The 24,757-nt window shown below is 37.0% G+C and overlaps 1 protein-coding gene across 8 annotated transcripts in view; it reads left to right on the top strand.

Moving 5' to 3' along the window:
• LOC149071729 (potassium voltage-gated channel protein Shaker-like) overlaps nucleotides 1-24,757 on the top strand; it is a 432,235-nt gene that overhangs the window by 399,287 nt on the left and 8,191 nt on the right. For 6 of the 8 annotated variants that reach the window (XM_089248037.1, XM_089248036.1, XM_089248043.1 and 3 more), the window contains one exon: nucleotides 22,531-22,604. The exons of the other annotated variants lie outside the window; for them this stretch is intronic. In XM_089248037.1, coding sequence (XP_089104163.1) covers nucleotides 22,531-22,573 — 43 coding nt within the window. In that variant the 3' untranslated portion in view covers nucleotides 22,574-22,604. The remainder of the gene's footprint in view (nucleotides 1-22,530; nucleotides 22,605-24,757) is intronic. 8 annotated transcript variants of the gene reach the window in all.

Below are 24,757 nucleotides of genomic sequence, written 5' to 3'. Positions count from 1 at the left end.
TCTGGTTCCAAATGGAGATGCGTACCCCGAAAATGGTTCCTCCCATTTAGTCTAATAGAAATACTCTACGGACGTGATAAAGGGGGGGGGGGACTACGTTACGATATACATCTCTAACAATAGTCTCATAAATTCTCATTTTTCGGAGAGATTCTACGAGAATGCCATTTTTTGTATTTTTTTCATAGTGTTTTTTATAAATTTTTTTTGTACATTCAACGTTCCATTATTTTTTGGTTCCCTTTTATAATACTTTGGTACCGAAAACATATTTCTCTCATTTATTCAAATGATTCTAAAAAAAAAAAAACTATTTAACTTCCCTCATTTGCATAAAACTTCGAGAACTTTCAGTGGAAAAACTTTTTTTTAATGAAATTTCGATCAGATAAATTGGCAACGTCATTGAGTGCCATTTCCCCCCCCCCTCTTTATATTTCTTATGGCTAAAGTGCTTGAAACCGATGGTTCACGAAACATACGTTTCAGGACCGATATAACTCTTTAAAATGATCTAATGACCGAAGATGACCGGCTGCGAGCTCATTAAAGGAATCATTTGGCAGTCGTGAAAGTCACGAAAACGTCCAAAACTTGTTTCTTATGTTCAGTGCCTTCTACGACTATTTCGAGTTCGAATCTCGATCATTGGTGCCGGACTCGTGCTTCTTAAACCCCAAGCCTCCAAAATAATTCAAAATAAACGTTATATGTGGAAGTTCGTAATATCCGTGTTCGTTATAAGCGAGTTCGTTATAAGAGTCCGACAGACCAGTCGGACTGATGCTTCTTGAACCCCAAGCCTCCAAAATAATTCACAATACAGTCAGACTCGCTTATAACGAACACGGATATTACGAACTTCCACATATAACGTTCCTCCGTGTCCCGTGAATTTCATGTTGCTTATCTATGCTATTTTGATTGCTTATAACTAGAGCCCGGATTATATGCATTTGCAGCTTTTGGCCTTTTTTAGCATTAATGCATATAAATGCATAAAATCAAAGAATTTTCAATATTTTTTGAAGGTTTATTTAAGCTCACTCAATTTTTTTTATAATTTTCCAAATAAATACTGTTCATAATATCGATTTTTTCCCCCCGCAAGTGAATTTTAGTGAATTAATACATATTTATTAAGTATTATACGAATATTAATCGTTTTATTGTAAAGCTATTTCTAGAGATATGTCAAAGTGTTAAAACTTTTTTTAGAAATATTGTCGAAATTACTTTTTACAGCTATTTTTTCGTTATTGAGCAGCTACAACAAACTGAAAATTAAAAAAATGTCTGAATAAAAAATATGTAGAAGTTATTTGCATATGCGGGTATATATATATGTGACGGGATATTTCTTTGTAAATGATATGCACTAAGAAATAGAAAAGATGCATTTTAAAAACACATCTGCTTTTTTTTTGACTTGGTGATTTTTTCAATGCATATTTTCTAATTTTTTATACATATTTCGAAATTTTTGCTTTTTCAAGATTTCTAATGCCTATTCTGGGGTTTTTAATGCATATTTTGGAATTTTGGCCTTTCAAGTGCACATTTTGATATTTCAAGTTCACATTTTGTATTTTAAGTGCTCATTTTTGCATTTATAAGTGCATATTTTTGCATTTATAAGTGCATATTTTTGAATTTTAAGTGCAAATTTTTATATTTTAAGTGCTTATTTTTGCATTTTAAGTACTTATTTTTGCATTTATAAATGCATATTTTTGCATTTTAAGTGCTTATTTTTGCATTTTAAGTGCATATTTTTGCATTTTAAGTGCATATTTTTGCATTTTAAGTGCATATTTTTGCATTTTAAGTGCATATTTTTGCATTTTAAGTGCATATTTTTGCATTTATAAGTGCATATTTTTACATTTTTAACTGCACATTTGCATATTTTTAGAGCATATTTTGCCAGTTTTTTAGTGCATATAATCCGGGCTCTACTTATAACGAACATCGATTTCCGCAAAGTACGCATACAACGGATTTTCGATCGATTTCCAGACATGGAATTGTCATTAATTCCTTTGTAATCTTATCTAAACAGCATCGATTGGGGAGGGGGGTTCCTATTTGCTGACTTTTGATGACAAGTGGAAAGGGGGAATGTGGATTATGCTTACGTCATTAACCACCCCCCTTTATGAAAATATGAAATATTCTTAATGGCATCTTACTCGGTTCACCAAAAACGAGTAAAAGCTTTGTCTAGTTTGTAGGAACCTGAGCTAAAATTCTCCCTATTGAAAAATGAAAAGTCTTCTACAGAGCCACTTCAGTGATCTCTAAATGTTTCGCGGGTCCAAGTGCTCTGAAACTGTGCCGCGCGTCATACAAGTGATCCGTGATGATGTCGCGGATCAATTAAGTAATCTGGGAATGTGCCGCGGGTAACTTGAGTGATGTAGAGCCGTACCAGTGCTTCAAAACTGTGCCACATGTCACTCAAGGGATTGGTAAATGTGCCACGGATTGTTTAAGCGTTCTAGAACTGTATCACGGGTCACTTACACCTTGCTGCGATACACCAGCTCAAGTGGACCACAAAGTACCACCATGGCAACTTTGCCCTGTCTCTAATCGTTTTCAAGTGATGATGGACAGTAAGGACTTAAAGCATGGACTTAAAGCATGCATCATCGAACTTTATGCAGCCGCGGATTATTCCCATAATAAATATTACAACTTTAAATTCATAACCAATATTACAACTATACGTTAATAACCTATATTACTACTATAAATTCATAATCTATATCATATATCATTACCATCCCGGATGAAACTAGAGCCAACGATTTGGGAATTCTCATTGATGAGCGGCTTAGGTTTTCTGAACATTGTTCAGCGGTGGTCAGAAAAGTGAATAGAATGCTCGTTTTCATCCTTGAAAAGGTTTCTTCGCGTTCTCCTAAAGTCATTTTTTTCACATGGGGCCCCGAAGGTAACTTATGGCCCGCTTTAAGGGCCAGGCATCTCCATTAAAATTCTGATTCAGAACCTAAAGTCATTCTTCCGCTTTTCCGAGGCTTAGTTCGTCCTGGAGACCATACCTACAGAGGGACATAGGCCTTGTTGAAGGGGTGCAGAAAAGAACTACGCGTGTCCTTATTGACACACGGACACCGGTACCGATTGGTAAGGGACAATTCTAGGTTATGGTGTCGCAGGGAATTTTTCTCTAATAGGGTTGTTAATTAATGGAATAACTTAGGTAGTAAATTCTAACACAACTGACACGTTCAGAAAGAAATACGGTAAACATGTCGGGGTAAATCGAGCAGCTCTATCCATACTTAAAATAAAACAACCATAAATATTTTTTCATGGGCATTGTATAACAAATAATCACGTACAGTCAAATCTCGATAAGTCGAATGTGCAGCAGCCGACATAAAACTTCGAGTTATCGTTTGTTCGACTTATCGAAAATTTCGGTTTCAGAGTGGGAAAAAGAAGAATTTATTAAAATGACAGCGATATTGTCGCATTCATAAAACACGTCAAACTACTGGAGATGAAGAAATTCTAATTTAAATCACATTTAATTATTGAATGAAAATATTTAGAAATAAACTCGACGCAAATATTGTATAATGGGAACGGACGCATACATGATACTCGTATAAATGATAAAAACGAACTATATAAATAAAGTGTATACAAGATAATTTTCCGTCAAAAAATGCGCCGACTGCCTATCTCTTCTTTCGTGAGAAAGTCATTCGCATTTTGCAAGTACACAAATGAATCCGCTAAATTATTTTACTAAATGCTAAGTTCTATTGCTAAATGCTATATTTTACTGCTAAATGATAAATTACACTGCTAAACGATAAATTACACTGCTAAATGATAAATTACACATTGGTAATTGTTAAATTCTACCTACTAAATGTTATTTTTGAAATTTCTTCTAATTCCCAAAACTTCGAGTTAAAGTTAAATTTTAACACTAAAATACGTGAAAATTTCGACTTAAATAGATATTCGAGTTATCGGACTTCGAGTTATCGCGAACTGATTATATTTACAGTTTTTTATAATTGCATTTTAATTGGGGGTTTTGCTATATTTTCGAAGTATATGACATCCATGTTTGTTATGGGCATATTTTTCTCAGCCACCTCGTTGGGCATTTTGCCTATTGTGATCTTGTATTCGTATTTGTATAACTATAAATTTATAATCTATATGTCAACTATAAATTTATAATCTACATTAATCCTTTACGATAAATTAAGAAACAAATAAACGTCAAAATCCATGCGGTTCAAAATGGAAGATAACATTTAAGAAAGACATTTTTCTCAGTGACAAAAACCGATTCAATCGAGAGACATGTTAGCTTTTTAAAACTCATAGTCAAAAAACGTCTTGTTATTTAAGATTGTTTCCATCCAAAATAACAGAAAAAAAGAAAATCGTAGCCTTTATATTTGATAATTTTGATCCAACCTCACAACATAAAAAAAAACAGAATCTCTCTTTTTCTAGGATTCAATCTTTAAAAAGAGAAGAAATCCCATAAAAATCCCATTCCACCATTTAATCTTTTAGTCCCAGTTGGCAAAGGTTCAAAGAGAAGTCTGTCTTCTTTCTATGGAAGAGTAAAGAATAGTTTTATAGTTTTCTGTTTTTGGGGGTCCCCAAATCTTTGGGGCGTGAAGAAGAGATAAGATCGATCTCTCTTTTATCTTTCTTTCCCCTCCCCCCTTGACCATAGTATTATTAGCTTCTTTTTTTTTCCTCCCTTCCAGTTTGATTTCTATTGGAATTCTGGAGATCTTTATGGATACATTCCTCACATGTCCAACAGTTTTCCCCGTCTTGAGAGAGGACATGATTGGTTTCTCAAGACGTGTCCATAATCTTTTCGGTATCATAAAGAGATGGAATTGATGACATCTACGTAACCTAATTGGCTCGAATCAACGATCATTTCCTCTTCTATACATAAAAAGAAAAATGTTATCATTGTATATAAACTATTTGATGTCTTCTCTGGACGGATATTGTGTATATTATTGAGCCGTCATTTTATTTAGTTTCTCCCCAAGAGGGAAGATTAGGATCGATATTTTCTCAAGGTGTACCTCCCCTCGAAGGTCTCTCTTCGTCTTACCAAGGACTCGTAGGCTCCCGTGTGTCGTGCCGATATAGTCACGTGTTTAGTCCTGGAGGCGCCGGTGCCAGGTCGATCAAAGATGGCGGTTTTGATATTTTATTTCAAATCATTTTTCTTCCCCCCCCCCCCGGTATTATTGAGGTTAAAAATGACTTTTTAATGCACATTGGTGTCTGAGATTTCAGAGAATAAATGCATGTGTTTCGAATTTCTTGGAATAGTGGGAGTCTTGCGAACCTCTTGGAATATGTAAAAGTATTGCTTACCCCTGGAAATGCAGTCATGTTTATTCCTTAAAATTCGTATATGTATGCGCCCCTCTTTAAATGCGTATGTATGATTGCCCCTTGAAATCTGCATATACCTACAGATGCTTTATATACAGATGCTTGCATATACCTACAGGATTGTTTTATATAACCCTTTACCCTGTTCAAAACTGACTATACGAAAAAAAAATTCATTGAACTATGTTTATTGTATGTCAAAATGACCTTTAAAAAGTAATTCATTATATAATTATTTGGGTCAATATCTTTGCTGCCATTTAAAAGTTAATGTTCTTACGCATACCTCAAGTCTTAAAAAAAAACGTCTTCAGTTAGTTGTCATTAAAAACCATTTAAAATGAAGTACACGTGTGTCCACCTCCGGAGCGAAGAGGATAAACATGCGTATGAGGCATGACTATTTCACTCACTTGTCCACCGTTACTGACCATTTGCCACATATCTCCTGGGGCAGGCAACCTCCTGCTCAAGGAAGGTGTTCCTCGAAAAAATATCGATACATACACACGACGATAAGTATAGTCCTCCTACCACGAGATGAGATTTGGCTATGTCACGTCAAACGATTCTATTTTATCCTAGAAGGACATGCCAATCGTGAAAGCTCAGTCACTGATGAACTTTTCTCGATGTGCAATCGTTTTACCAAAAAAAAATTGAATAAAATCATCCGACGTGACATGACGCAGCGAAAATTCATCTCGTGGTCGGAGGACTATACACTGGTTCCTGGCCGACGAAGAGTAACCATATCGCATAATATTGTTACGATCTGTAGGCGATAGATGGCGCGATTTCTTCTGATGGCTCTCAAAATGTCGAAATCAGTTGATACCGGTTTCGGTCTAGCGCAGAGGCATGTGATTGGTGGAGAACTGGCAGGGCGTGTAGAGAAAACTCTAGGAAGTCCCACCCCTTCAGACATTGGTTCAACCCCTCCGTACGGTGGCGGTGGCGACTAGGAAACTGTAAAATAGAATCTTGTGGAATATTCTTTTTCTTTAAGTTTCTCCGGGGTTATAAATACCGTGGCGCTCACAAGATGGCAGGCACAAGGATATTCAGTCAGTTGTGTTTTTTGCGAGAGAGTTGTTAGCTCTCTGATTAGCCTGTAAATACGTGTAAATTGCTGTTCTGTAAATAAATCTGTGTTTGTCCGTCGAACCGCTTCTTGTTTTTGCAATCCCGAAGTCTTGTGGAAAATTATCCGGAACAATATATGAGCCGTAGACTGAAAAGATTGTGAACCCCCGCCCCGCCCCCGTCCTTTGAAGTCCCAGAATCAGTTGACGTTGATAAAGTCTAACAGACATTGAAGTTCACAAACTTGATAATTACATCTCCGTATTAAAATTTAAAAAAAAACTAAAGAATTGCAGTGACCAGTAGCAAAGCGCTTGTAAATTGAATCGATTGATGATATTCATTGCAAAAATGCTGTCCGCCAAGGTGTTCCAGTAGAAAAGTGTCAGTACACTGGAAACTACCACGAGCGAAAACAAGTCGCTTGTGTGCTAGCAAGACTCCTCTTGAGCTCATTATAGTTACCGGCCTAATCCTTTCATAAAAAGTATGGGAAAGTGAAATCCATACGGGCCGTTGCCAATTATCTGAAAAAAAAAGTTGTCAAAGGTAAACAAAGTTCCCACAATTATAGCCAAAACTTTTTTCAAAGGGAAATAAAATTGCTATCTGTCGCTAAAATTGCTGTAAAATCGTTAGTTGCGGGAAATAGAGGGCTACTGCAACTCACAATAGCTTGAAATGTAATTCACTGAGAAAAACATATTTTTGACAAGAAAATGTATGAAATAGTAAATAGATGTCACGTAAAATACGTGTCATCTGATATATCCCAGTTTCTGGCCCGCGGACTGAAAAGGTTGTGTACCTCTGCTATAGACCAAGATCAACGCTGGTAATCGGAACTCTTAATGTAGCTTTGACCAAGGCGGTTATATTGTAAAGTAAAGAAAAGGTTAGTAAAGTAAAGCAGCACCAGTGGCATCAGATGAGATAGTTTGACAAAGAGTAAAAATAAATTTCAATCAAAAGAGCCATCAGATGGCATCGTTTCCCTCCTCGAAGATGTGAAAAAGTTGGTCGACCATATTTCCTCTGGAAATTAGGATTACAAATATGCTCCACTATCTTTCTGACATGGCCAAAAAATGGTGTCAATAGTAAGCAAAGTTGCCAAATAATGCAAAATCACTGAAAAATGGCGGGGAACAAAGCCTTACTGGAAATTACTATGGATTAAGAGGAATTCCTCGAAACAAAACCTTTAAAACACAAATGCCCGTGGCCCTCAAAATCATTTGATGTGGCCCGCGATCTCAAATCTAATTTTGTATAAATGAATCAAACGGCACATTATCAGATCACCCAAATGACCTGGAGTGCTTTTGCAGATCAATTAAGTAGACCGCGGCACATTCTCACTCCACTGAAATGGGCCCATGGCACATTTTTAGATCACTCAAGTGATGTGTGGCGCTGTTGCTGATCATTTGCGTGGCCGGCGATACATTCTTCCGGCACTAGAGTGACCCGGAGGACATTTACGGATCACTTAAGTGACCCATGGCACAGATCCAGATCACTTGAGCCATCTGCGAACATTTCCTCATCGCTTAAGTGACCTAGGGCTCTTAAGACACTTAAGTGCTCTTCCAGATATGATTTAAGGGGGGCCCGCGGCACATTCCCAGATCACCTAAGTGGTCGATCTGCAACACAATTCTAGCCGAGGCGGATACAGCGGAGAGCGGAGGAGGCGACCGCTCCTGTCCGTTCCCCAAAACATTTGTGTCACCAGCATAAGCAGTAGGTGGAAAATCGCCCCCCCCCCTCGTTCGAAGAGCCTGTGCCCACTTATGGTTCCAGGTCACTTGAGCATTTCGCGGTACATTTATAGATCACCAAAGTGATTAGTTTCAGATAAATCCAGCGGCACCTGCAGCACATTTCCCGATCACCTGAGGCGCTGTTCCAAATCACTTAAGCAGACCATGGCATATTTGTGGATCAGAGGGTTCTCAACCGGTGCTCCGCGCCCGCTCGAGGAAACACGAAATTAAATTTGAATAAAAATAATTATAAATATTTTAAAACAATTAAAATAAATCAGTAACTTTGATGAATAACTAAAAAGTTGGCCTACGCCATATAAATTATATACCAAAAAGGGCTCCGCGAGTCAAATAACGTTGAGAACCGCTGTTATAGATCACTGAAGATCACTTGGCAGATTTCCCGATCACTTAAGTGATACGCGGCACATTTACAGATCATAGAAGTGGCCCGCGACACGTTTCCAAACCAATGAGTGCCCCTTACTATCCAAAAGGTTGACAATTCTCGGTTTAAAACATGACAAATATGTGGGATGAATATCCTTATACAGTATATATAGGTATAATTATCATAGAATTTATAAGTGAAAAAACAATTTCAATCCTTGATTTCAACGAAGAATAACAATTCAAGTGAGCTCCGTTGAGAAAACGGGACATTTTCACAAAAAAGTCGGGACGTCCAAAATTGCGTGAAAATACGAGACGGATAGTCACCGTATGAAAAAGACAATATAAATTCGAGAAGATGCGATTTATACAGTTCTTGCGATTTTCTGAACTGGCGTAGAGGAGTCCTGGGCAAACAAACCTCCGACGTCCCGCAAACATGGTAAATATACTCTGGGACTGGAAAAGGAGGTACGGACGGGGAACACGAAACTCTTTCGAAATCGTGGTTCGTCTAGACACCCGGATAAATATTTTTTCTATCCCTTTATTTTTGTATAAATTGCATAAATTATCAGTTTTTTAAGCGTCATTATCCGTATAATACTAATTAGTGGGATTAATATGTGGTGTGGTGTGTTGTGTATGGCAGGGGGGGGGGGTCTTCAACCTGTCAGACGCGGCGGGGCAAATCGAAATTTCCCACGAAGGCCGCGTGCCACCAAATCATGTAATTTAGTGGCTTTTAATACATGGGCCCCCCCCCCCCGAGTTAAACAGGAACGAAAATAGTTGCAGACTCGCTTACACTGCGAAATTATTTCCTTTATTATAATTATTAATTTTGATTAGTTCTACAAATAATTTTTTAACTAATTCTGAAAGAGTTTTTATTAATTGCTGATTGAATTAATTATGAGATTAATTTCAACCTGCAATTACTTTAATGATTCTGAAATTATTTTCCTTCTTAGTATCTTTCAATGATGCAATTATTATGCGTATTTGTGCATTTATCTCACTTCTAATTAGTTATTATTAGCAAGACTTACTTTTAGATCAAAAAGCCATTTTTTGGAGATATGTCCTGACCAAACACACCACGGGATTACTTTTCATTCACTTTAAAATTATTTCTTTCGTTGATTCTGAAATTAATTCTTTCATTTATTCTAAAATTATTTCTTTCATTTGCTCTAGAATTATTTCTTTCATTTGCTCTAGAATTACTTCTTTCATTTGCTCGAGAATTATTTCTTTCAATTATTCTACAATTATTTCTTTCAATTATTCTACAATTATTTCTTTCAATTATTCTAGAATTATTTCTTTCAATTATTCTAGAATTATTTCTTTCAATTATTCTAGAATTATTTCTTTCAATTATTCTAGAATTATTTCTTTCAATTATTCTAGAATTATTTCTTTCATTTGCTTTAGAATTATTTCTTTCAATTATTCTAGAATTATTTCTTTCAATTATTCTAGAATTATTTCTTTCAATTATTCTAGAATTATTTCTTTCATTTGCTTTAGAATTATTTCTTTCATTTGCTTTAGAATTATTTCTTTCATTTGCTTTAGAATTATTTCTTTCAATTATTCTAGAATTATTTCTTTCATTTGCTTTAGAATTATTTCTTTCAATTATTCTAGAATTATTTCTTTCAATTATTCTAGAATTATTTCTTTCAATTATTCTAGAATTATTTCTTTCAATTATTCTAGAATTATTTCTTTCAATTATTCTAGAATTATTTCTTTCATTTGCTTTAGAATTATTTCTTTCATTTGCTTTAGAATTATTTCTTTCAATTATTCTAGAATTATTTCTTTCATTTGCTTTAGAATTATTTCTTTCAATTATTCTAGAATTATTTCTTTCAATTATTCTAGAATTATTTCTTTCATTTGCTTTAGAATTATTTCTTTCAGTTATTCTAGAATTATTTCTTTCAATTATTCTAGAATTATTTCTTTCAATTATTCTAGAATTATTTCTTTCGCAAAGTCTAAAACTAATCGTTTGTCAATGTTTTCAACCATTTTCTGAAACTGATCTGCGGGACACGACAACGTGCTCCGAAGCTCAAATGTAGCTCGCGGGCCCTGCTTTGAAGACCCCTGGCATATGGGGAGGATAAGTCACACTCATTCCAAAGCCGCCATTATAGGGCATGGGTTTCCTTCAGGGTGGGAAATTTTTTCCGTATTTCTTTAATAGTGAAAATTTCCAATTAATTAATGGGTATTATTATTTGTCCGTGTTGTGCGAACATTCATACTTTTCTACCAAACCCCATTTCACGGACTGGATGGAACTTCTTTGCGGGGCCGTATTTGGCCCGCGGGCAGGAGGTTGTGGACCCCTGACTAACACGATGAGATCTAGTACTAAAATTTTCAAAAATAAGTGCGTAAATATGAAGCTGTGGCTTCCAGTCAAGTACGGAGCACCCCCCAACCCCAAGCATTACCTCGCTCATCCTCATCACTTTGCCTGAGGGCCCGTGATTTGAGATGACCCTGAATGGAATCAAGACAAGATCGAAGCTCAGGAGGACCTTTTTTTTTTAAATGTTCACATTTACTGGAAAAGATTAAGTAAAAAGTAATGTGCTCCGGGACAAAGATAGGGGTCGCGAGGAGACAATATCGTCTAAGGGGGCCGTGGGTGAGGTAGGAGGTATAAAAAAAATTGTGGGGGTGGCCCTTTACTGTTTACAAGAGACGAAAATAAACAAGTTCTGGCTTCGTCCTAACTCCTTGGGTATAATTCGTATGTTTTTATTTTCATCTCTTCTTTGGTGAGGGGGCCCCCCAATTACGGACTATCGTTGCCATGGCGACGTCATCTCATCCGGATAATCCAAGGTTCTTTCCAACGTGCACATTCGAGATCGCATGCGCGAACCGATCTCTTCCGTGTGACATTGCTCTCATTCTATTGATCTCTGGAGACAGAGTGAGAGATCAAGGTCGCTAAAGATTTATTTTTGTTCTTTCCACGTTTGATCTGTCTCTCTCTCCCCCAGTATTTTCCTATTTTTCGTGGGGGGGGGGGGGGGGCGCAACTAAATTGATTACCTCATGATCATAGATTTCATTAACTATGTCAAATTTAATGCAGTAAATTATCGGAATGTTCTATCAGAAAAATTTTAATAATTTCTTTTTGATTTTGACGTGAATGAATCTTAAATCGCCTGACGATACCGGAAGCATTCGCATAGAGTTGCGTGACGAAAAATGCTTAAAACGTTCGTCTCTAACGCTAGACACTTAAAAGGACTGCTGCTTATTTTTAGGGCACCATATACAATCGCACTATATTTTTGCAATAAAAAAACAACAAACATTATCCCATATCATTAATTTTTAATTTTAAAAAAAATTTACGTTTTCTTCAGCATACAGGGTGTCCATAAAATGACTTTCCAACTATAAAGATGAAAAATTAGAGGACAACTGAGGACAAGATTTATCGTGAGAAAAGGTAGATAAACATTGCATCTACATCACATCGTACATCGCTCCATTTTGATGATGTACACGTTTTTATATGTATATCACGGTCTTTTTTATTCACTTTATTTAGTTGTTCGCGCATGCTATAGATAACATATATTATTATGCCACCGTAAATTTGCACTATCGAGGAAAAACTACGGTACTATTAAAATTTCATACTACAAATTAACTTATGAAAGAGAGAGAAGAATACACAATTTAAAAATAAACTAAATGTTTGCCTTTTGTCAATATCATCTGATTTAGACCAATCACTTCCAGTTTCACTACTTTCTCTTCCGGGTAGATATAGCAGAAAATTATGATAAGTTCGCATCGTAAGTCTCCTCAGCATCAGATTTATTGCACGAAATATCATTCAGCAACTGATAAAATGAGACTACTTTGTTCTAATACATCATTTTTCTAAGAACCACTTCTACACACTGTGAATGAACCTGTTTCCTAGGAAGCTTTCAAAGCAGATGGTGGCATGGAGAGTTATGAAATTCCAAACCAAAACAAAAATTGAGTTCGTCCAAGTGAAGGATCGGGAAAAAAAGTTTCCTCAACTTTGATAACAGAGGCAGACTATAGCTCAATAAGATATAGGGTTTTGATTGTGAATACATACTGTCCCTGTCAATAGACTTTAGATTGTACAGTAACATGATGCAACGATTAGCATTATTTTATTAATTTTTTCTTATTGGTATTGTAGGAAGCTGTTGAACAGCCGCTGAAAAGGAAGAAATGTAACGTGACTTGGGGTGGAGCGATTTGTAAGAACGTCAAAACTTAAAAAAAGTATGAGAGCAGTAATATTGGAGAGATAGAATTAAGGGATGGTAGAGGAAAGTAGGCGTATTTAGGCTACGCTTGTTAATGTTCTAAATTCGAATAAAGTCTGTTTTTTGAAATCGTTAGTAAAATCCCGGAATACTTTGATTTGAAGCCGCGGCCATTTCCTTAGGAGCCAACAGTATGTTACTCTTTGATATATGTTGTGTTGTGTGTGCCATCAGGGAATGATAGGGAATAAACCCAAAAGCAAAAATATACATCAATGCCTACCACAAGGAGAAAACACACACAATTTACACATTCCTTGGCCGTTCTACGTATAAACGTCGATATCTCCGGAACAAAACCTTAAATGTCTTCAAATTTCTGTACACTGAGACAAGTACAGAAAAAATGAAAAGTCACCAAAACTTGGGGTGTTTACATCAAATATTGCCGAGAATTATAGCGTTTTTAAAATCAAAAACCGTCAAAAATGACTGCTCCGGCCGTTCTAGCGCTAAGAAACATTCAGAATATATTAGAGCAGCGGTTCTCAACCGGTGCTCCGCGGCCGCTCGAGGAAAGTAAAAAAACAGTAAATTTGAAAAAAAAATAGTTATAAATATTTTAAATAACATAAATAAATCAGTAACTGATGAATAAATAAGAAATAGGCCTACGGGGCTCCGCCATAGAAATTATGGGCCATAAAGGGCTGAGAAAAGAATCAAAAAAGGTTGAGAACTGCTGTATTAGAGTGTTTTCGATATCTGCGGGTAGATCTCGTTAAGACAACGCCCCGGTATCACTTTGTCTCCGTCTAGTTCTCATACCTCTTCGTCTTGGGCACTAGGCTTGCGGCCCGCATTCGTAACGAAATTGTGTCTTACGCTACATCTCTGGAGGCTCACAACGCAAATGAAAGCCAATGGTCTGGTAGATATATTTTTTATACATATCCACTGGTATCACTCAAATTTTAATACCGCACCCACCCCCCCCCCCGGTCTGGTTACCAGGCTCGGGGAACACGTTCATAACGGAATTATGCTTTCCGCTATAATCCCCCCAACGTTTAATTTTCAGAAGAAATCACTCATTTACATACCGCTTCAATACGAAATAGAATCCTAAGAACAGTAAAACCTCTCTTCTCGGGAGGAACACCGGCGGGACAAAAAAAATTCGTCTGTAAAAGAGAGGATGGCCGTTAATCAAGGGTTGGAAAAATCCATACTTTTATTATACAAGGAGAAATTATTTGGCGTAAAAGAGAGGTAACCGCATCTTGGGGGTGGGGGGTGGGGGGGTTTTACTGAATGTTAAAATGCTCCCCCCCCCCCGTCGTAATTTTTTCCCCACCACCAGAGTGATATATCAGTGCTTTATTTTCTTAAACAAGGAAAAGAAATGGATCATATACTTCATTGGCGTGCAACCAGCAACGAATTTTTGTACCGGATTTTTTTCCCTCGAGTTCCGGAACAGGAATGAATCAACGGGAATTTCTGTGAACGTATATAGATAGATATATATATCCGTTTCTTCACTCACCCATAGAATGAAAAAAAAAATGATTTCCCCCATCCATTTTTTCCCCCAGCGCCAAAAATCCATTTTTCACATTTCCCCCCCCCCCCTCCTCTATTGCGGCTTTTTTGTTTTTCACTTCTTCGCCCGAAAATAAATAAAAATAAATATACACTGAAAAACGTACAAACATCGATTCATCTGTTTCCACATACGTTATAAATGAGATTATTGTTGAGAATTTATTCGCGTTGCGTTCCGAGTAATTTAATACTGGGAATTTTTCTTTTTGTGGGGAGGGGAAATGTTTCGTAAAATAAATGCGTATATACAGCATTTATGCTTTTTTTTTTGTTTCTTATCGAATTTATCTCTCGGTGAAGAATGCGGTGAAAGCTTCACCGACGCTCTTCCGTGAGGATGTCTTCATGTCCTTTTTCGAGATGGATTCAGCCCCGAATATAATCCACTTTTCTTGAAATTCATTACAATCTACTATACAGCAGTGGTGCGCAACCTTTTCTGCCCGTGGGATATGCGTTATTTCTGCCACGCTCACGGGCCAGAAACTGGTCTTCATAGGCAGGGCCGGACGTCCTTTAGCGGCCCGGTGCAGGAACGGTTTTGCGGCCCTAATTGATATTTAAATGCATGCCGCTTCCTCCCGCTCGCGAGAGATGTGTTAGGAATTAGGCCCAGAGGTTAACCCATTTTTGCTCTATACATTCACTGAAAATCCATTTATGGGGGGGACTTACTAAAAGACTCGGAATTCGGGTTCGTCAAAAAAACCTTTTCGAGGAGGTTTTATAGTGCAGGGCAGTCTGAATGGGCATAGGTCCACTGGGTAGTTCAGGTGGATATCAAGTCTCATGATACTGTGCCTTCCCCCCCCCAAATGGGAAAAGGCTGAAAGGGTTCTGGGGGCCCTGAGTATTGGTCTTAAAATTTTCCAATACAGTCACATCCCGGTATAACGCACACTCCAAGAGACCAGAGAAATCACTCCGTAATAACGAAATTTCGTTGTAAAGGAATTCCAGATTTTTACATTGTTCCTATGTAAACTTATCTAGGGGATTAGAAACGCTTTCGTTAGAACGAGATTTTTTTCGAGTTCGTTAAGATGGGAATCGACTGTATTTAAAACTATAAATTTTCTTCAAAATCAATAGGTCAACAGAACTTCAAATTCACGTGTTTTTTTTTAATGGAGTTATAGTTGAATGTAATACACACATAATCGATGTAATAAAACTCAGTTTCACGGCCCTTAACATTTCGCGGACCGATGCAACCTCATCCTCCGCACCTGCCTAAGTCCGGCCCTGTTTATAGGGTGACTACAAGACCCGTATTTCATGGCACATCCCCCATGATTTCAAAGCTAATTACTTATGGCCATCCCATTTTTTTTAATGTCTCGTTTTTTTCAACAAGGCCGAATTGAATTTTTAGAATTAAGATAATTTCCATGACTTTATAACTCATAATACTTATTGTGATAATTAAGACCCCAGAATTAATTATAGTCATATACATACAAGGGGTGCGTTAAGTCCCCCTTGTAAAATTCTACATTTTTATGCGGCCCTCTTGTCCTCTAAATTCCAATTTGAAAGCTGTTGCCCTGTTTCTCTTGAGGCAAACAAAAAAAATTTTTTTTGCTCCCGAGTGCAATATCCGCTAAAACTTAAATTAAAAAAATCGGAGAAAACTTGGAGTGGGGGGGAAAGCGTAAACTCTCTTATCGGACATCGCTCCTTTCCCTCATTTATGCTGTTCTTTCCCGACTTTTCTCTAATTTTTGAATTCGAATATCTCAGCGAACATAACACTCGGGACTTTTTTGTCGGCCTCAGGAGACATTAAACATTGAAGGACCGTACATACCCCACTCAATGTCTCTCCTGAGGCCAACAAAAAAAAAAATCTTGTTTTTTTTTGCCTTGTCTCTCCTCAGCAGCTTTCTAATTGAAGTTAAAACGCAGGGGGAGACCATATAAAAATTGGGTTTTTTCTGCGATAATTGGTGATATCTCTTATGCATTCGGTTTCCCCGTACTTTATGAAGGTTATGTGGTCAGACTGGGTATTTATAGTGTTGTGTGTACTTTACTACTGGAACACTTTTCGCGGGCCGGATAGAACCCCTAGGCGGACCAGAGGATGCGCGTCCCTGCTATACATGATGCTTCAAATGTTTTGTCCATAGGACTATCTCTGCTATCGTTGACTTACAGTATAATTCCAGTTACGAAAATCTTTCTAATGACAAAAAATGCGGTTTTCTAAAATGACGCAATTTTTTGTTGTTGTGTGGTCGTATACACAGAAAAATATATAAAAATTAACTTTTTATGCAGTCCCCATGTGTTAGAAATCACACTTAGTGAAATGTAGAACCAGCTTTGAAAAGTCATTCGCAAAAAATTCCATAGTTTTAAATTGCAATATTCTTACTGTTTATGGCAATATTAGCATGATTAACATTAGGAGCATGGTTTTTAGTGTTGGTTTAGTTCGTCCTGAGTGGAGTACGCCGTACGGTTTTGGAGACTATACCTACAGTGGGATATAGACCTCGTTGAGGGGGTGTGCAGAGAAGAGCTGCGCGTGGTCTTGTTGGCACACAAGGTTTGAGCTGTGAAGAAAGATTTGATTTCTTGAATGTATTTACATTGGAAGAACGCAGGTGTCTGGGGATATGATCGAAGTTTAAAATTTGCAGCGGGATAGATAGGATGGATCATGAGTTATTAATACACCGTCAATCAACTGCTTCAGCAAGGGGACACCAGTTCAGGTTGTGTTGTCGCCGAGATTTTCTCTAATAGCGTTGATAGTGAATGGAATGGCTTATCGCCGAGGATCGTGAATTGGTAACCTCTCTCTCTGGAGGGCACTAGCAATGCATTCTTCTATTACCTCTTACACAAGAACCTGGGAGAAAAATATGATCACTATAATCTCTGTTCATAGATTATAATTGTTTATGAAATTATATAAATTCATTCTGTACCACCTGAGTACTACCAATTGATAAGTTTAAAAATAAGTACGATAAACACATGGTGGGATAAATCAAGATGCTATCCATAGTTAGAATAAGACAACCATAATCTTTTTTTATGGACAGTGCATTATTATATTATCAATTATTAGTTTCTTTCGCGATACTTATATGCTTTCATATTGGGGTTGCCATATTTTGGTTACATTCGACATCCATATTTTTATGCGCATTTTTTACAGCCACCTCGACATTTTGTCTGTTGTGGCACTTGTATTTTCAATACTACAATATGAAATCTATTGCATTCACGGCAATGGAAATGGTGTCATTTCAAAGGTGGTAACATCAGCTGTAATAATGAAATAAAACATAACTTTTACCTTTAGAGAAAAATAAATAAATTCTACACGTTCGCTGGATTTTAGAGAAAGAAAAAAAAATAAATCCTGGTAATAAAAGAACGAAATTCGATAAAATAACGGCTCAGTAAATTTCTTTGACAGTATTTGGAGGGAAAAAAATGGAATGATTTTGTTTAGCACGATTAGCTACTATTCGGAATTCCAGATTTTTCTCTCCCTACGGGTTCCCAGAAATCTTACATTTCGCCTCTTTGTTGCATTCTCAGCATGTCGAATAAATTAACGATCGACCTTTCCGGAAGAATAACTCCTTCGGGCATTTTTCCAGGAAAAAATATATATATATATATATATATATACACACACATAGGTATAAAATAGTAGAGACTCTTACTTGCATGATCTTTTTGTTCTCCGTCTAAAGTGCGTAATACTAGCAGATGCTTCATCTCATCTGCTTCTTCTCTTAAGTGCAGCTGCTGCCCGATTCCTTTCGATTCTTCCTTTTTTTTTTATCATGGAAAAGAAATTCCGCTGATTTCTATGTTTTTGTTTCTGTGCTTTTTATTACTCTTCTCTCTTCCTTCAAGAATTTTCTTTCTGAATATAGCTTTTTTTTCTCTCTCTCTCCAGTATAAGAAAAAGGAAATCTCTGAGTGCGCTGTTAGCTGAAGTCACTCACTGTTGTTCCCCTACATGTTTGTTTTTTCCTGCTTAACCATTATATGCGCATCAGATGACGCCTTGTTGCTTGCTACAAGTAAAAGAAAAAAAAATTAGAATTAGGTTTTTCTTTTCTTTTGAATTTCGATATACAGGGCGATTATAATTAAAGTTGTGATTTCAAAACGCTATAAAGTAAGAACCCCTGGTCAAAATGACTTGGAAATTTACATAAAAAAAACTGAAGTAATGGAAGCTTGTTTTGTCGAAGGGAAAGAAATTTTAAAAATTTACCGATAAGTGTCGCTGTACTCACGAAACACAAGAAATTTTCTCGCAGAACGGAAACAATAGACGGGGCAAAATGACAACCTGATTAGCATCGTAGAATTTCATAATTTGTAGAAATAACACAAAAATGAAGTCACAAGACAAAAAAAACTACTATTTTGTACGCAATAGATGATCATCATTATGTTGTCTACCGTGTTCTGCTACGAGTTGGAAGTGTAAAATTGCGACACCACACGCAGCTCAGAGTGTGCCGGTGGTAATACCGTGGATGTGGGAGCGTGATGTAAGCCTTCACGTCAACCAAGTTCGCAATTTGACGGCATCACCACCCGATGTTTCTGGAACATGCAGTTGAACAGAACAAAAAAAAATTCCACGTTTGTAACTGAACTTTTTTCGCTGAAATGCATGAACTCAAAAAATCGCTGACAAGAAGGGAAAAGGCATCATAATTTTTTTCTTTTTTTTTTTTTTTTGGAATATTTAAATTTTTGTCCGAAAACATTGAGTCATGGATGTGATCAAGTTAAATATTTTCAATTATCAAAGCACTGGTTCTCAAAGTGTGCCCCGGCTTCTTTGTGCAGCGCCAACCATTGTCAGGGGCACATCGGTAATCTGTCCTTGCTAACGAGCGCCTATTCAATACCATAAAACGGTTCCTTGTTAAGACTATTCTGAGGAGCCACGGAAGACAAAAGTTTGTGAACTACTGGATTGAAGACATTTTCTTAAAATGTTAATATTGTTCAACATTTTACTCCTTTTTTTAATTGAAAGAAAAAAAAACTGTTGATTAATTTTAGAACTTCTCCGGAATTGGAACAGTAGATCAGTCTAAATTGCTCCCACAAAAAATAGATTTTTCGCTGGTCACTTAAAAGATTGTAGCCAGAACTTTCTTTTGGAGGGGACTTCTGCCTTCGCCACCTAACAACAGTGGTTCTCAAACCTTTGCCGCACGCGGCACCCTTGCCTCAGTAAACTTTTATTTGAGCATTTTTGTAGCACCCGCGGTCATTTTCTGAACACGAGGGCTAATTAGACCGGGACCTACAACAGCCAACGTTTATCCGCGGCTCTCTAGAGCAGTGGTTCTCAACTTGCGATCATTGGGATATTCTGATCACGATTTTCATCAGTAGTTGAAAATCGTAAAAAAAAAAGGGGGGGAGCCACTACAATTAGTTAAGTACGCCACAGAGAGCTATGAAAATCGGCCGGGAAGAAATAAAGCTCTCGAATGAAATATGGTGGGGAAAGAATCCAGTAGAGTTGCCCATGGAACCCGGAACATATTAACGCGTGGGATCCTCCGAGCAGGAACTAGGAAGGGGGACTCATACCCATAGAAGGCCTACACGATGAGATTTGATGTTATGGTCGTCGCGAGTTAGTGTGCAAATATTACTTCCAGTTAAGTATGCTCCCCAGTACATCACTTTGCTCTGCATAGAAACCCTCACAATGGGAAGCTCACTGAACTCTAGCTCGGGAAATATTCAGGGTTATGTGTCGCGAGGGGCCAATCAACTGCGCAGGTTCGTCCCGTATTATACGGTACAGACCCAAATTTGTCATATAATTTGGCTTTTGGAAAAGATTATACCCCACCGGATCCACGCCTCTCAGGGGTCTGGATCGGCCTTATACATATAAAATTTATTTCCGTCTAAAAATTCAATTCAATAAGTAGAAAGGGTTTCACTCCTGGATTGGAGGGCGGGCTTGGTAACAGAGGGTGCCATGAGCTCAAAAAAATCAAGCAACACTGCTATAGATTAGTCTAGCACAGTATTTTTCAACCTGTAGTCCGCGAACTCCCGGCGATCCGTGAGCACTCTGTAAGGATCATTTTCATTCACAGGTGCTGTAACACTGGTTCCCGAAAGGCACCCCTGGGTATATGTTCATTTTGAAAAAGCTTAATAGAATTGTGAATAAAGACAGAATCTCTGAAACTTGATAGAAATCTGAAAATAGATGAGAGAAGAAATTGTAAGAATTTGCATTCACCAGAATTTCTAGGCCTCCGGCTTGTTGAAGAGAATGGGTCTGTGTAGCCTTTTCCAACACAGCATGGGTATAATAAGGTTAGGCAAACCTATAAATTGACCTTTAAACCGTTATTTATACGGTTATTACCGTTTTTCAACCTGTGGTCCGTGAATAGGCTTTAAGGGGAGTCCGCGGTATCACATTTTCTTTTGCTACTTTCGCATGAATGACATATTTTCTGCTGTGAAATCGTAATTTATTACCTCAATTTTTTATGATAAGCCTATTACTTTTTTATATTAATATATAAAAAACAATATATTTCGAATTTGGACAATATATTTTGGAAGAGTGACGTAAAAATTTACCTCTTGTCACTACAGGGGGAACACCGATATAACAAATAGCAACTAAAAAAATATTGAATGAGCACATATTAATGCCAGCCGCGATGCACACTTTAAAGAACCACTGCCTAACAGCAATGCATATCATCACAGGAAAGTTTCAGTAGTTTCAATATAGAAGCGAGCTGTGCATCTTCTATATATGTGCCAGTGGGTGCTGCCATCTATCTTTCGAATGAACAGTGAGTGAATGTAGTATTGAAATGAATGTTGTTTTTGGAATATTCTCACCTCTTTATCTCTCCCCTCCCTGCTGCTCGGCTGTAATTTCTTTTTTAGAAATACTGCATGGCTAAACGCATTGGGCCTTTTGATACCTAATTAATTTGAATGGTTAGAGATTCCTTTCACCCTGAGTATATGCACCTTCCCTCCTGATTCCTATTATTTTCATACTTATATTCTCCTCTCAAAACCAAATGATTCAATTCATAACACTTATTCTGCACGGTTGTTTTGTACTTTGGTAAAATAGGTTTATGATATATGAGTAACTTCATGCCTATTTTAAAATAAATTATGCATTTATAATGCATACAAATTATTATGCACTTGCAAATTATTCTTCCAGCACAGATATGATATGCAACAGTATTTTATCAATTTATCATTTAAAATCAAATTCAGTAGAACCTTGATTAACTGAGGTAAGCAGCCAGACCAAGTGCTTAGAATCCGAGTGGCGGAGTGGTAAGATGCTTGTCTTCCACCATGAAGGTTACAATCAAAGTCCAAGGGTTCGAATCCGGGTGAAAAACTTCAGAAAAACAAGTACCTATCTTCGCCTGGGGCGACCACCAATAGATGACACCTTCATTTCCCACCCACAACTCCACTGGTTGGAAATTGTACGGAGATATATGACTGGAGTTGTGTGCAGTAAAGTAGACCAAGAGTTTGAGTAACCTCACATACACTTTTCACTGGTAAACGACGGGTGAGGAAACCAGAAAAACTGATGATTCAAAGATATTTTTTTATTATTAATTCCCTCACATTTTAACCATTATGGTACCATGTTAGATTTCTATGTGTTAGTGAATAAATTTACCAGTGATCAACAGATTTTTATTTTCCCCATTATCTGGAATTGTGTCTATTAACCAAAGATCTCATTAGTCAAATCCATCACCATCGGTCAATGGAGGTTCCTACTGTACAAACCAAAATAATTAAACTCATTTTGAGATAGACATAATTCTCTACTTGCATTGTGAAAACTGCTTTTATAATGTTGAATAGCATAACCTCAGCCAGATTACATTTCTTTTTTCTTCATTTAGTTATAACGCACCACCTCCACGATGTAAGGCCGCTGTTATTTGAACTGAAGATGCACCAGCATGCGAAGTGATAGGTATGTATATCAATTTGTGCTTTGATTGTATCATGTTATTGCTTTTGCACCTAAAAACAAATAATCCATGATTTAAATAACAACTTGATTCACTTCGGATTAACGCATCAGCTTTTTTCTCAAAGCTTTCCTGATGTGATACTGTCTGCCACGAAAGCTAGGCTGGAAGAGATCTCGGCAACAGGATAAGTCCAGTGGCGGAGCCCCTGGCATTCATGATGTGATACTGTCTATTCCACTGTCTAATACACATGTGATAAAAATGATAGCAATCAAATTTGTTTGGGGGGGAGAAAACCCCTGAATTTTCTTCAAAAAAAACAATAGGAGTTTTATTTAACATTCTTGTGAAAATAGTTTTATACAGGGTTTGGCGGAAAAAAAATTTCACCATTCCATAGGAAACTAGCTTGCTAGCACTAGATAAATTGCTAGCATGAGTTTGTTTGCAGCAGCTTAAATTGCATATTAACATGTGTTAAATTAAGAAAGCCACTTACGACGACACGTTTCATTGCAAAATTTGTGATGTGATTTTATACATGAGGGAATGTTGCATGTTTGTGCATGATGGAATGTAACGTGAAGTTTGTTTCTGTGTAATGCTTGTTATAGTGCTGCCATCTACTTTTCGAACTATGAGTGAAGTGTAATGATTGAATATTTCTATTGCCAAACACACTGGAGAGAATTCTAATCATCACTTGTCGCAACTGATGTGACCCTGTAAATAGTCCAGCTTTAACATAGCCTCCCCCCAAAAAAAAATGCAAATTCAATTGAAGGATTTAGCCAAATAATGATCTATGTAGTTTTTTTTTAACTTATGGAAGTGACACAATAAAAGTCATCACTGAATTAAGGAAACAACATTTTTGCCTCGATTGCAGCTGCATAAAATGGCATAGTAACTACATCTTTTGGTTTCTGCAAGAACTTACTTAAAGAATGTATAACAGAAGCTACACAGAACGCTATCTGGCCAAAAACCAGATTTTGCAAAAAATGTAGCATAGACAATTATTCAGCCCAACCCTTCAATTGCAAATACTCAAATTAATACACAATGCAAAAGTAAACTGGAAACTTCACAAAGGTACTTCTACTACCAGAATGTCAATGTAACAGGAAGGGGCATAGGGCCCACAATATGATCAAATATTAAAAATATTTAATTATTGAAAAATATAAAATATTGTTAGTAAAAAATTAAATTACCGAAAGAAAATACCTTTATATGCTACCTTAATTAGTCTGTCAATTTAAAATTCTTTTTGAAATTTGGTAACTTAAAATTTCTGTAGCAAAAAAATCCTTGTGCTCACTCAAAAAATTTATCCTGTGTATGCCCTTCTGTGTCTATGTTAACAGGGTTGCCGCCAGTTTCTTGGTGAGCTGAGGCAAACATGTATTTTGGAGCACCCCTTGTAATGTTGAAGGCAAGTTTAAACAGAGAAATTTGAGGCCCCCCCCTCCCTCTGGTCCACTGTCCGGGCACCAGACCCCCTTCCCTAGTTGCATCCCTGTATGCCAATTACCAAATGGCCTAACATGGCAAATTTCGACAGTATATGATACATGTTCAGTAAGTTCTGCCACATATCCAGGCCCAGCATTTGGGGGGTCAGGGGAGGCTGTTACCCCCCTCCCCGGCTTTTGAAAATACTCTAAAAATGGTATATATATATATATATATATATATATATATATATATACATACATTGAGTACATGTTCTTCCCCCCCCCCCCCGGAAAAAGTTGAGATGATGGCCCTGACATATCTCAACATATACATGTATATATACTCTCTCAAATCAAGAAGCAGCAAATCGGCAAGTTCTTGCTTGCATGTATAAATTTGTGTATGAAAACACTAAAGATTTCATTGATTTGGGAATGACATTAGCTGTGGGAAACAAAATGGTTAAATAGTAGACTTTTTGGCTCGCAGCTATCTGGTCTAGTTAAAGAATAATACATAAATGAATTACTATATTACTTTTTCACATTTGTGTAATCGTTTATCAATGAACATTAAAATCAGTTCAAAAAATAATTTTTGTATTTCTTGTGATCTATAAGCATACATTTTACGTTAATGTTTTGTTTGTTTTAAAAGTGTCCCTATTCATACTATACAATGTACATGATTT

The sequence above is a fragment of the Pholcus phalangioides genome, unplaced genomic scaffold (genome assembly GCF_987345545.1).
Source record: "Pholcus phalangioides strain wild (caught in Gottingen) unplaced genomic scaffold, Ppha-v1.0 ptg000018l_1, whole genome shotgun sequence".
NCBI classification, from domain to species: Eukaryota; Metazoa; Arthropoda; class Arachnida; order Araneae; family Pholcidae; genus Pholcus; species Pholcus phalangioides.
Note: the sequence above shows the minus strand (reverse complement) of the source record. Positions and strands in the feature narration are given on the sequence as shown.